The following is a 13,503-nucleotide window of genomic DNA, read 5'->3' as shown; positions in this document are numbered from 1 at the left end:
AAAAAAAAAAAAATCACAGAAAAGACCAGGCTTACTGATCTGATAGAGACTGGTGGAGTACCTGAGACTGTGGCCCTTAGTCACTCTAAAGGACTGGAACTGAACTCCATGGTTCAACTTGCAGCGAAACAATAGACAGATCAATGAGGTCAACAATAACACAAGGGATGCACCACTCCTTAGAACAAACAACCAGAAGAGATCAAAAGGACATCATTTTCCCAGGAATAAAGCTTAGAAGGCAGGAATGGACAGGAAAGAAGGACAAAGGTAAATGGTAACCATAGGGAAGAAGTGAGAAGAGTGTTTCTACATTGTGGGGATAACAATCAGTGTCATGAAACAAAATATGTATGAACTGTTCAATGGAAAACCAATTTTCTCTGTAAACTTTCACCCAAATCACAATAAAAAGTTTGAGGAAAAAAAAAAATCGATCTGGCAATAACAGATCTGGGGAGAAGTAGGGACTAGAACCATGCCCAAGATGCCAGCTGGGCTGTTGTCACTGGGACAGCAGCACTGGAGATCTCCAAAAGGTACAAATGCTGGAACCATGCAGAGACTTGACAATGATTTATAAGTTGAATGATGAAAAAAGAAAGGGAAAGTGTCACAGAAGCCAGGGGAAAGGAAGGTTTCAAAGAGATTGTTGTTGTTAGGTGCTGTTGAGTAGGCTTCAACACATACGACCCTATGTACTACCGAATGAAACACCATCTGGTCCAGTCTGTCTTAGTCTGGAAGCTCCACTAAAACCAGTCCGCCATGGATGATCCTGCTGGTATTTGAAATACCAATAGCATAGCTTCCAGCCTCACAGCAAAATTCAAGCCACCACAGTACTACAAATTGACAGATAGGTGATGGTTCAAAGAGATCATCAAATGCAGTAGTGGGCTAATAAAATCCTGTTGTACACAGTAACTGGGAGCTCTGGTAGCAAAGCGCCTAAGGCACTTGACTGCTAACCAGAAGGCTGGTGATTCAAACCCACCAGCCACTCCTCAGAAGGAAAGTTGGGCAATCTACTTCTGTAGTGATGCCGCCTCCGAAACCCATGGAGGGGTCACTATGAGTCAGGTCTGACTCAATGGCACGTAACAACAACAAACACAGTAACTAGAAGGAGGCACAAGGAGGATATCAGTGTCAAAGATCAAAGGAAGAGTTCTTTGGATATGAGACGAGCATATGTATAAGCCAAAAGGGGAAAAAAATTGGCAAAGTATTATTCAAGAGGTTGCTGGATATCAGAAAACTATGGCAATGTTATAGAAATACAAATAACCTCTCTAACTTCATTTTTTAATTAAATGTGCCACGGTTGAAGGAGTAGTGCCTAAGATAGTATTTCACTCATTTGCACTCAAATACGTGCTTATTAAGTGTGTCAGTTTGAACTCACCCAGAAGAAAGGCCTGGGAATCTGCTTCTGAATCATGACCATGAAAACCCTATTGAGCACAATTCTACTCTGCAGTGCATGAAGTTGCCATGAGTTGGAATCAACTGGATGACAACTGATATGTGCTTACGGAATGAATAGTGTTGACTCTGAACTTAGAAAGCCTTGTTGAAGCTGTCATTCCAACCACAGTGTTAAGTCCTTTATATTCTCATTGTTCTGTACTAGCTCAATCTGTAACGTAGGCTTCAGCAAATGTGAAAGCAAGTCTTTACACGTGATACGAATTTAAAAGGAAGAATTAAGCAAATCAGAATGTGAAAATAAATCTTTTGTTTTCCTTTTCTATCCTTTGATTTAAAAAATCTATTCTATTTTAGATTTACAGAAAGATTTCTGAAGATAACAACTCCCTTCAAAACAACACAGGTATCTTCTACCATCAAACAAGGATCAAATACTTCAAGAGCCATTTAACAAATATGGCAGAAACATGTATGCATCTTAATGCTCAAAGTAAAATTTCCTTTTTTGAGAAATAATTGTGTTGAAAAGAGTGACAGGTTCCTGGAAGTAGCAATAAAAGGATTAATAAGTGATGGTTGGACTTCCGACAAGATTTGTAAACGTTAATATTATACAATGATAATTCTATGATTTCCAATATAAATAAGCCCTATTAAACAGTAAGTGAGCAATAATATACCCAAAAGTTTAATCTAGCTCACTAGATACAGTTTCTAGGTCTCTGGGCAAATGAAGGCTTCTTCCTTAACACTTGAGTTAATTATACGGGCATATATACTAAGTCAATATTCTGGTTACCTAGTGCCACCCTGACAAGAATATACCACAAATGGGATGGCCTTAACAAACAGGAGTTTATTCTCTTACAGTTGGGAGGGTTTAAGTCCAAGTTCAAAGTGCCAAGCTCTAGGATCAGGATGAAAGCCCCTTGACCTTGGCTTCAGCTCTGCCTCTTGCTCCCGGCCCACTGAAGCTAGAGGCATCTCTTCACTCCCTTAGCTCCTGGCTGCTGAGGCTAACAAGCCCAAAGTCGACAGATAAAATGGTACAGTCCTGATGTTACCAAACCACACAGCAGGCCATTAATTCAACTGCATTGTAAGTCCCAAGGTCGGCAGAGCATGGCAGGCTGCTGAACAACGACATGGCTACATGCAGGGTCCAAGCATGCCATAAGCTAGAGACCATTCCCCAAGGCTTCTGCTTATATACAGGAAGCAGACCACATTCCCTAAGGCAGCTACTCAGCTGCTCACAGTAGATTCCACCATGGAGTTGATCACCAGTCTCATCATGGGGAATACTACATCCAGCTGCCCAGCCATTCAACCAGGCCCAGCCAAGTTGACACACAACACTGAACTACCACAGTCACTTCCTAATTTTGCTTACTGATATTTTTATTGGCCCATTTTTTAAAAATCATCCTACTCTACCAAAACTTCAATTCAAAAGATAAAATTACTAGAGCAGCAACATTTAGGCCTAGTATGGTTGTCTTTACAGCTGTTAAAATTAAAGCTCCTAACTTCTTGCCTCAGAAAGCAATTGGACTACTCTACTGTAAAGCAGCTTAGAAAAAACAATCAGGGGACCAGGTTTGCTGGTCTGACAGAGCCTGGTGGAACCACTGAGACTATGGCCCCTAGCTGCCCTTCAGGTCTGGAATTGAACCCATACCTGTGGCTTCCAGCCAAACAAAAGACGCATATGAGTTGAACATTTACCTGAGGTAGATACACTCCTTGGAGAGAACAATCCGAGAAAGAAGGGCTGTTTATGCACAGGGAGACAGCTCAGGAGGCAGGAGTACATGGAGGGATGGACACAAGGAAGAGGTAACTATGGGGAGGAAGTGGGAGAGGAGCTGTTGCATTGGGGTAAATTGTAGTCAATGTCATGAGACAAAGTGTATGTGAACTGCTGTATGGAAAGTGAATTTGCTCTGTAGATTTTCACCCAAATTACAATTAAAAAGAAAAATGGTTGGGAAAAAAAAAAAAGCAGCAGCAGAGACCACCTTGTGACCTGATATCCATTGAATAAAAGGGTATGTTACAATTAAAAGAAAAAACAATCAACTTCAACATAAAACCAGTTGTATTTGTCAAAGCACTTAGATGTTTTTATGTATCTAAACAGAATACTCAAATTTTAAAAATTTCATTTCTTGTGTTTGATTTTACGTAATGAGGTCTAAAGTGTCATATTTCTCTTGCCTGATTTTACAACCAATCTAAACAAAGCAGTCAGTCTCATTTATATTCATCTAAGAAAGAAAAGCAAACCATCAAGCCAGTGCTTTCTGTGACTTGCATTGTCTCCTCTACAATCACACAATCTTTTTTTCCTGTTATCTTTTGGCTTATGTTAAACAGACTCCATAAAACAGACTGTATTAAACAGTCAATCCACTGAAATGCCCTGTATTTCTTTCTCATGGTAATTTTAAGAAAAAATATTAAAAGGCTATTGTGCAAAGTATTGAGATACCATTTACTTGTATTGTTCACTCTTTAGGTTCTAAAAAGAGTGGGTCAATTAGAGCACCTCAATGCAGGTAATTACTAAAGATTTAGTAATTAAGAACTTAGAATAAACTGGAAAGATGGGTGTTATTCTTTCAACAACAGATGCTTTAAGCTTCCATTGTGGTTTTGTAACTGTGTCTCTATCATGAAAGTATTTTAATGTTTTATTATTAAAGCCCTTGCATAAAAGCTGGTGTACTAGTCCATAAAATTAATTACAGAACATATTGTGCTCATAAAAAATAATAAATGTTTGGGTCTTGAAGAGAGCAGAACCATGCTCAAGACTATTGATTTCCCTTTTCCAATGTGGCAATTCACCAGTACATTATAATTGTAGAAACAAAGGGCATGGTAAAGGCTTCCATCTCCAAACTTACCCAATTTATAACAAATCACAGAGAAAAAGTAAATACATCCTTCCTTAGTTAGATATTATGACAGAGAGAGTTAGAAAAAATCAGTGTACTTGATGAGGAAGAAAGGGGAATGGTGAAAATGCAGTTGTTTGTCTAAGAAAGGGCTGTTTTGGGCCCTTTCTATTAAAGTAAGTGGACTGTATTAGAAATCTTCCAGATCACTTATTTACCTACATAGAGATTAATTCTATCTGCAATTTTAATACTAGCAATAAGCACTTTTCAAATGTTACACTCATAGTGCCTAAAGTTCCTAACAAATCCTATTAAATAGCTAATATTATCCCATTTTCTAGATAAGGAAACAGGCACAGATAGGCTAAATTGTCTAAAGACACTATTAGGTGACAGAGTTGGTTCAGACAGCAATGTTGCATCAGAGTCCATGTTCTTAATCACTGCACAATATTGTCTCTCCTATGTGAAGAGAAAGGAGTCTTGATGGCACGAGTTGTTAAGCACTTGGCTGTTAACTGGAACCTTAGCAGTTCAAACCCACTCAGTGGGTCCTCAAGAGAAAGACCTGGCAATCTGCTTCCATAAATATTTGAGTTGAGAAAATGCTATAGGGCAGTTCTACTCTGTCACATAGGAGCTCTGGTAGCATAGTGCCTAAGGCACTTGACTGCTAACCAGAAGGCTGGAGGTTCAAACCCACCAGCCACTCCTCGGAAGGAAGATGGGGCAATCTACTTCCGTAGTGATACTGCCTCAGAAACCCAAGGAGGGGTCGCTATGAGTCGGGAGGGCACATAACAACAACAACACTCACATGATGTTGCTATGAGTAGAAACTGACATGATGGCATCCAACATCAGAAGAGAATGTCAGAATTTCCCATTCCTGGTAAACTACTATCTCACTTAATCCTAATTCATTCATTTTAATCCTCACTGCACTATGGTAAAAAAAAAAAAAAAAGTAATTTTAAAGTAGCTTTCAAAGCACTGCAAATTTGCACTGCTTCTCTTAGAATGGTGTAATGGGTATGGCATTTGACTGCTAACCAGAAGGTCCGCTGTTTAAACCTACCAACTGCAGGAGGAAGGTGAGGCAGTCTACTTCTGTAAAGATTTACAGCCTCAGAAACCAATGGGGGTCTCTTTAAGTTGGAATTGACTTGATGGCAGTATGTTTTTTTGTTTTGATTCCTCTTAAAAATCAAATGTGCATGAACTGTTGAATATAAAACTAATCTGCTTTGTAAATTTGCACCCAAAGCAAATAGAAAAGATAGCCAATGCAAGGCTGGGGGAAAGCAGCTATTATCATTTTAAAGTCATTAGATCAAATAGTCTTAGCTGGTTTAGATAATCCAGGCATATATTCGTTGAGTCTTTTTGTAAGGCTAAGAGAAGGGGTGGGACCTCTGGTAGCGTAGTGCCTAAGGCACTTGACAGTTAACCAGAAGGGTGGCGGTCCAAACCCATCAGCCACTCTTCCGAAGGAAGATGAGGCAATTTACTTCCCTAGTGGGAGCTCTGGTAGCATAGTGGCTAAGGCACTTGACTGCTAACCAGAAGGCTGGCGGTTCAAATCCACCAGCCACTCCTCGGAAGGAAGGTTGGGCAATCCTACTTCTGTAGTGATACTGCCTCGGAAACCCAAGGAGGGGTCGCTATGAGTCGGGGCCGACTCCACGGCAAATAACAACAACAGTGATACTGCCTTAGAAACCCAAGGAAGGGTCGCTATGGACCCGAGGGTATATAACAAGAGGGGGTGTGGGTGTCAGGGCCCACAGCCTTTTTATTAATAAAAAACACTGGTTTTACATTCTACTTTTTCAAGAATCTTACTGTATAAAGCATGGGTTCTTAAAGTGGGGTCCAGAGCCTGTAAAATGTATAAATTCCAGGAGATCTAAGAAGTTCCCAATGTGGACAAAAATAATGCATATGTCTATGTCCTTTTCTCTGGGGAGGGGAATCGATAGTTTTATCAATTGGAGAATGACTAGTAAAAGGGAGATTCCTGTACAAACCTCAGTGTACCAAAGTGTATAAAGGTGAGAAGTTATGAATAGGCTGCTTTCACTTCTCAGTTGAGGTCCTCCCAGAGAATGCATCATAATGTCAACTTTGGCCTAAGTCGTGTGTTTCAAAAACAAAACAATTAGGGGTTAATCTACGCCACTGCTACCTTCTAATGGTGTGAATACAACCTGTAGCACTCGATATTAATGTCTCATATTCTCCCTAGTTATTTGAGAAATAGTAATCGAGAAGTCGTTTTAAGTGTTGTGGCTACTTTGCCAACCGGAGGGCGGAGGCTGTGTCTCATTACGTTTACCTGCAGCTCTCAGAAATGCCCCGACCAGCGGAATGGAGGGGGCAGGCTGCGTGGTCAGTGCGTCCTATCTTCAGTGAACTCTTCTCCATATTTAGACCTCGCCTTCACACCCGCTCTGGAAACAAGCCGCACTGGTCACTTGTTAAAGGAAGTGGCTGCCAGCAATACCTGACCCGGAATTGGATCCTGGTCCCGCCCATTCCGCGCCAAGCTTCCTTCTGCAACAGGCGTGGGTCACGCTCTTGCTTGCTCTCTTTCTGCCGCCATCTTGGTGCCGCGTTCCCTATACAGTAAGTGCTGTCTGCGCCGCTACCCTATATCCACAGCCATCCGCTTTTCTTGCGGGCTAAGCCGCCCTGGGTACTTAATTAAGGAGAGTTGAAAGCCTTATGGGACCGCAAGATCCCTACTCGGCCGTGGGAAGTGTGGCCTTGAGGCCTCCGGACAAAATGGGGTCTGCGGTTGGTGTTCTGGCAAAAATAAGACAGAAGGGCCAGGCCGGGCTGGAGTCCAGAGCTGGGGAGGTGGGAGCCGTTGCGATGTTGGAGGCGGAAGTGGAGTGCTGCTTCTGCTAGAAACGGCTTCACAAGAATACAGAAGAGGTTAAGGGGGCACGGCCTGGGAACCCCCACCCCGTTCTTACTGTGACGAACGAGTGTTGGCCCCCGAAAGTCGGTAAACGGGAGTTCTGGAGGTCGCAGCTCAGGCATCGTGAATGGAAGGGATGGTGGGAGCCAGACCAGGGTTCTCGCCTTCGGGTTGAGAACACAGTGGTGATTGCTGGCCTTGTGGGATTTGGAGTGTGGAATAAAACAGTCACTGGGAATTCCGCTCTCTGCGGAGTGGGGAGGCGCGGTGAGAAGGTGATGAGTTTGATCAAAGATCTGAGGGTCACGTCATTTCCCACCCATTCCCTGCTATTTTGGGGAGCATAGTCTTCAGTTCTCGTGATGGTTTTCGTAACAGCCCTCTTCAGCGTTTTTCAGAGTACTTGACTCTTCAGGGGAGAGAATGGATCCCAGTCAATTCAGGCCTCCTTTTTATTCCCTTCCTTTAGAAATGCCCGGTGAAGCCACAGAAACCGTGCCTGCCACAGAGCAGGAGTTGCCACAGCCCCAGGCTGAGACAGGTAGGTTTCCCTAGCCTTCTTCTCGTTAATTAAGATGGACCCTGGGCTGTTAGGTGGGTAGAGTGACCAAAAGGGAGTAGACTGCTTTTCAGAAAGTTAACGCTCTTTCAAGAAGATGGGGCTGTAGCTTTACCAGGAAAGGGAGACCATAAAATTAACTCTTGTCCTGTCCTCAAGGAACTTCATTAGAAAGATGGAGTAAAAGCAACATCTTTGAGGTTTAAGGATATTAAAAGCACCTGAGCCTGTTCTTTGAGTTCTGGTGGCGCTGTGGTTAAAGCATTGGGCTGCCAACCAAGAGGTGGCTGTTTCGAACCCACTAGCCACTCCGGAGCAAGATGAGGCAGTCTACATCCATAAAAATGTACAGATTTGGAAACCCTACAGGCCCCTACTCTGCCCTTATGGATTGATATGAGTCGGAATTGACTCATGGCAGTGAGTTAGTCTGCTTGTGGTTTATGCCAGCTGCCTCAAAAGAAGCTGTGCTGTGGAACCGAACCCCCACTTCATGTAGGAAAACTGAGCAGGAAAGGGTCTCCGTGATTCTTTTTTATTTTTTTTTATTTTTTTATTTTGTCTCCGTGATTCTTGCCAATTGGAGCTGGATGACAAACATGCCAAGGAGACTTGAGCTTTTGTGAGGTCCCAGCCAGCAAGTTGCATCAAGGTTTTAGATAGCAGAGCTTGGCAGTTGTGCCTTTGTCACGTGTCTGGATGAAATGAGTACTAGGGGTAAATGTGTCCTGCCTGGGCCTCTGGGTCCTCCTAGGTTGGTTAACTTGTTCTGTGGATTGGTATTGACATGTTTCCTGTGTTCTGGAATAGTCCCTGCATCAACAGCTTGTCTGTAACCCAGAATTGAAAACTAAAATAAAGCCTGCCTTTGGCTGCTTTTCAACTTTGAAATTTATGGATGTATAGTGAAGACGTGTTGAATTCTAGTGAAAATATCTCTGTAGGAAACTTGGGGGAGGGAGATGTAGATAATATCGATGATATATTGTGCAGAACTAAAAGGAATCTTCAAGCTGTAACCTCTATCCTCACTTTGTTTTTAACTCCACTTCTCACTTAAGGACAATTGCTTCCCCCTTTTGGAATTAAAATACAGAGTTGTTTGTAATGTTAGTTGAAAGCATTGAGGCCCTCGCTCCCCCACCTGTCTGATTTTAGCAACTGAAGGGATTAATGCAGCTGCTAAAAAGGAGGCCCTAAACTGGGGACTGAATTATATGAAGTCTTTGAATGACAAGGGACTTAAAGGAATAGAATAAAGGACTAATTTCTAAATATCCTGTAATTTCAGTGCTGATGAAACCTTAGAGGACCTGTATTATTGAACAACTTATATTTACAAAGATAGAGACTGAAATTTAGATGAGTTTAGAATAATATGGTGTGAAGCTTCAAAACTAATGCAATTTACTTCTGAAGTAGTCTTTGGCGATGTTGTTAAAAGTATTACTAAACAGTCTGAGTAATCGTGAAGTGCCTAAGGCATTTGACTGCTAACCAGAAGTCTGGAGGTTCAAACCCACCAGCCAATCCTTGGAAGGAGGTTAGGGCAATCTGCTTCTGTAGCGATATCGCTTCGGAAACCCAAGGAGGGGTTGCCATGAGTTGCATTCGATTCGATGGCAGTGAGTTTGGTTTTTGGTTTAGGAATACACTCAGGTTTTTTCTACAGATAAAATTAATCTTTCCGAATGAATGAGAAAACTAACTCAGAGAATAAGCTATGATGTCAAAACAAGCAATTTGGGTCTAATCCTAACTCAGTCCAGTCAAAGGAAGAGATATTCCATGTCTTAAATTCTGATTAACCTGTTTCCGAGCTTTTTATTGTAATCGTAAAATATTGACCCTGCAAACTTATTCAAAAGAAAAACTGTTTGAGCCAACTAACTCTTTTCTCTAGTAGGATACTATAAGAACATCAGAATTGCTGGTTGAGTAAATTGTGAATTTGGGTCCTCTAGGGTTTGGTTTTTTTTCTTTTTGTTTTGTTTTGTGATTTAACACATTATTTTAGGGGTTGGTCTAATCCTGTTATAGCTCCATCTTTCAAAGAACCTTTTACTTAGCTTTATTCTAGTGCCGAATATTGATCTATTTTGGCATAATGAAATATTTAAGGAGTGAGGCTCTCACTAACTTCTACTTCCAAAATAGAACCATAGTCTGGTTTGACAAGTTGGGTTACAATTTTATAATGCAGTCCCTACCTTTATGACTAAGCTTTCTCCCTAGAGGTCTAAATCATTTTAGATTGACATCTGAAAAGCTAACATATAGAAAAGTCTGTAGAGATTATGGAGTTTAACTCATTTGTGTAAAGAATCCTGGTGCCAGTTCAAACCCACCAGCTGCTCTGCAGGAAAAGATGTGGCAGTCTACTTCCCTAAGATTACAGCCTTGAAACCCCTGTGGAGCAGTTATACTCTGTCCTGTGAGTAGTAATTGCCCCTTAGCCCATTTGTTGTTTGTTTTGTTTTGTTTTGTTTTGGGTTGAGTAAACGGGGACATAGGGAGGGTTAAAATACTTAATTCTTAGTATTAAATTCTGAAGAGTTTCAATTTAAGGAAATACTGAATTGTGCTGGGCACCCCCTTCCTAAAAGTATTCTAACAAAATCAGATTTTTCCTGACCTAGTGGAAGCCTTGGAGCATAAAGACCTGTTTTTTCATATTTAGCTGTGATTCCCCGTCATTGTCACCACTCACTACCCCTCTTGTTCCAGATTACAATGTCTGTTTCAGTTAGTTCATGATAATTAGGTGGGCAGCATTTTATTGCTTAGAAGGACTTATGAATGAGGTTCATTTGAGGGGAGAAGGAGAGAGCACAGCTGAGAAAGGATAGAAACGCATGCTGTTCTCACCCTACTCCTGGGACTGCATTCCCCATTTAGAGGCTGGTGGGCTACTCTTAGACCATTCTGCCCACCCTGAAATAGTTTGTTTATTTGGGTAGAATTTGGAAAGTGAAGGAGATGAGGAGAGGGATGTATTATCACTTGACCCCGAAGTATGTTTGGGGAAGGTTGTTGCCTTGTGACCGTTGTCTAATCCTGTGTAGTGACTTTCATTCTCAGATTAAAAATTCCAATGTTTTCTTGTGAGGCTTGTTGTACCAAGTTGGAGCTGTATAACTCATCTTTGTTTTTTCCTTTCTTTATTCCCTTTTTGCTTTTCTCCTCCAGCTGTGCTCCCTATGTCTTCATCCTCGGGTGTCACTGCTACTTTGGGGAAGCCTGGACCTACCCATCCCCTTCCTTACTCACTGGCACCCCAACAGTGCCTTCTAGCAACTGCTAACCAGCCTTCCCCATACCCTTCTCCCTCTAATACTGCCTCAACCCATTTTGAAGTTCCTTTTCCTCAGTCATCCTCTGGGATATCCCTGCCTTTGGGAGCTGCCCTTTGCCCCTCTGGCACCCCAACTTTCCTACCAGACTTAATTGGGCCTCCCATCTCCCCAGCTGCCTTAGCTCTGGCCTCTCCCATGATAGCTCCAACTATGAAAGGTGCCCCTTCCTCTTCAGCTCCCTTGGCTCTGGTAGCCTTGGCTCCCCCTGCGGTTCAGAAGAGTTCTGCTTTCCCACCTAACCCTCTGACCTCCCCTCCAATTGTTGTAGCCAAGTCAGTGTCAGTGACATCTCTGTCAACTCCCATTGCTCCCTCAGACCCAAAGACCTCTTCTATTCAAGTTCCTTCCCAGGTAGTCCCTAATCCAAAAAGTACCACCAGCTCTCCAGATAAAGTCAGTGCTATTCCATCCCACTTTGTCTCTGTTAAGTCTGGATTAGCCTCCTCTGACCCAACCTCCCATACTGCATTGGTTACAGTACCTGTAACTCCCAAAGAGCTTCATATTCCTCAAGAAATAACCACTCTGGGGATACCGGTCTCTCCTTCTTTGCCAGCCCTTGAGGACCCCAAAACTCTCCCCACTTCGGTGTTGGTAAAGCTCCCAACCCAAACAGATACTCAAACTGTACCTGCCTCTCCTGTAGGAGTTCTTGTTTCTCCAGCCCAAGAAGAACTTCCCACCATGAAAGACCCTACTCCATTGGCTTTGGCAGTCCCTAAAGATTCACCTTCACCCCAAAGTACATCTTCTTCTCCAGAGATGTCTCTTTCTTCTGAAGCTACCTTAGCAAAGAAGAGCCTTGAAGAGCCTTTTCCTATGGTTAAGCCAGCCAGTGCTACTGCATCTCCTCTTGGTGTTCTTAATTTCCCAACCTCTGTAATCAAGACAAATTCCTGTGCAAGCCCAGATCCTGCTAGTCTGCTCCTCAGAAGTTCTCCCACTATCCCAATAGTAGCTCCCACAGCAGATCCCACAGGCATGTCAAATAAAAAGAATCCAGCTACCCCTGCTGGAATGGCTCTTGTAACTGCCCAAGGTACCTCTGCTCCTACAACTACTACAGCCAGCCCTTTTCTAGAAGGAGGTGTCTCTTTAGTTCCTAAAAGTCACCCAGCTGAGAAAGGTACTTCCACTCTTGCTACTTCACCTTTGGTTTCTTCAGCCTCTGAAAGTTGCCCTGTAGCTCCAGCTGTCACTTCATCCTCCCAGGATGTTTCAGCTTTTCCAGCTACCTTGGTCTCTGAAATTCCCAAGTCTGTGCCCTTTCTCTCTGTTCCCCCAGAAGGGATGAGTCCTTCAGATGCAAAGAAAGTTGATGATATTTGTCATACCTCAGTATTGGCACCTGCAGCTTCCTTTCCTGAAGGGCCCCCAAATGAGAAGGACTTTGGTGCTTCTGTTACTTCATCTTCCAGAGAAGGAACTCTAACTGATGTAGTTGACTCCCCATCTCCTTCAAGGATCAGTGGTGTATCTCCTCAGGCTAAAAGACCTCCAACCAAGAAGGGTTCAGCTACTTCCCCTGTTACCTTGACTCTTGCTTCTTCTGTTTCTAAAAGTGAACCTGCTATCCCTAGTTCTCCGGTTGGAAATCTTTCATCCCCTGTTTCTCCACTTGAAGCTTCCCTTCTTCCAGAAGCCAGTCAGTCTTTTCAAGGCTCTAAAGGCTTACCAGCCAAGAAGCATTCTCCCACTCCTCCATCCCTGAAAGAGTCTACCCCTTCCCCATCTGTTACTCCTTCCCCCAAGGAGGGCCCTGCTATCTCATCACCCAAAGGGGCCCCAGGAACCCCATCTCCCAAGAAGAGCCCTACTCCCCCACCTATGACTCCTTCTTCCAAAGGGGCCCCAGCAGCACCATCCCAAAAAGGAGGCCTTACTCCCCCACTTGTAACAACAACTTCCAAAGGAGCCCCCACTCCCTCACCTATAATGACTCCTTCCAAAGGGACCCCAACAGCGCCAGCCCCCAAAAGGCTCCCCACTCCCCAACCTGTGGCTCCCTCTTCCAAAGAGGCCCCAGCAACACCATCCCCGAAGGAGGACCCCACTCTTCTTCCCTTAACAACTCCTTCCAGAGAGGCCCCTACTCCCACACCTCTGACTCCTCCCTCTTCAAAAGAGGCCCCAGCAGCACTATCCCCCAAAGGGGCCACGACTCCCTCACCTGTGACCACTCCTCCTTCCAAAGGAGCCCCTGCACCCCCACCTATAACAACTCCTCCCAAAGGGGCCCCTGCTCCCCCACCTATAACAACTCCTTCCAAGGGGGCCCCTGCTCCCCCACCTATAACAACTCCTTCCAAGGGGGCCCCTGCT

At 43.4% G+C, this 13,503-nt stretch overlaps 2 protein-coding genes across 2 annotated transcripts in view; both read left to right on the top strand.

Moving 5' to 3' along the window:
* PRIM1 (DNA primase subunit 1) overlaps positions 1–1,808 on the top strand; it is a 24,410-nt gene extending 22,602 nt beyond the window's left edge. Inside the window, exon 13 of the mRNA XM_007955151.2 lies at positions 1,789–1,808. Coding sequence (XP_007953342.1) covers positions 1,789–1,808 — 20 coding nt within the window. The remainder of the gene's footprint in view (positions 1–1,788) is intronic.
* A 5,929-nt stretch (positions 1,809–7,737) lies between these two features.
* NACA (nascent polypeptide associated complex subunit alpha) overlaps positions 7,738–13,503 on the top strand; it is an 11,085-nt gene continuing 5,319 nt past the window's right edge. Inside the window, exon 1 of the mRNA XM_007955150.2 lies at positions 7,738–7,807. Within this exon, the coding sequence (XP_007953341.2) occupies positions 7,738–7,807 (70 nt within the window). The remainder of the gene's footprint in view (positions 7,808–13,503) is intronic.

The sequence above is a fragment of the Orycteropus afer genome, unplaced genomic scaffold (assembly GCF_000298275.1).
Source record: "Orycteropus afer afer isolate SDZICR_OR568_19922 unplaced genomic scaffold, OryAfe1.0 scaffold00490, whole genome shotgun sequence".
Taxonomy (NCBI): Eukaryota; Metazoa; Chordata; class Mammalia; order Tubulidentata; family Orycteropodidae; genus Orycteropus; species Orycteropus afer.
Note: the sequence above shows the minus strand (reverse complement) of the source record. Positions and strands in the feature narration are given on the sequence as shown.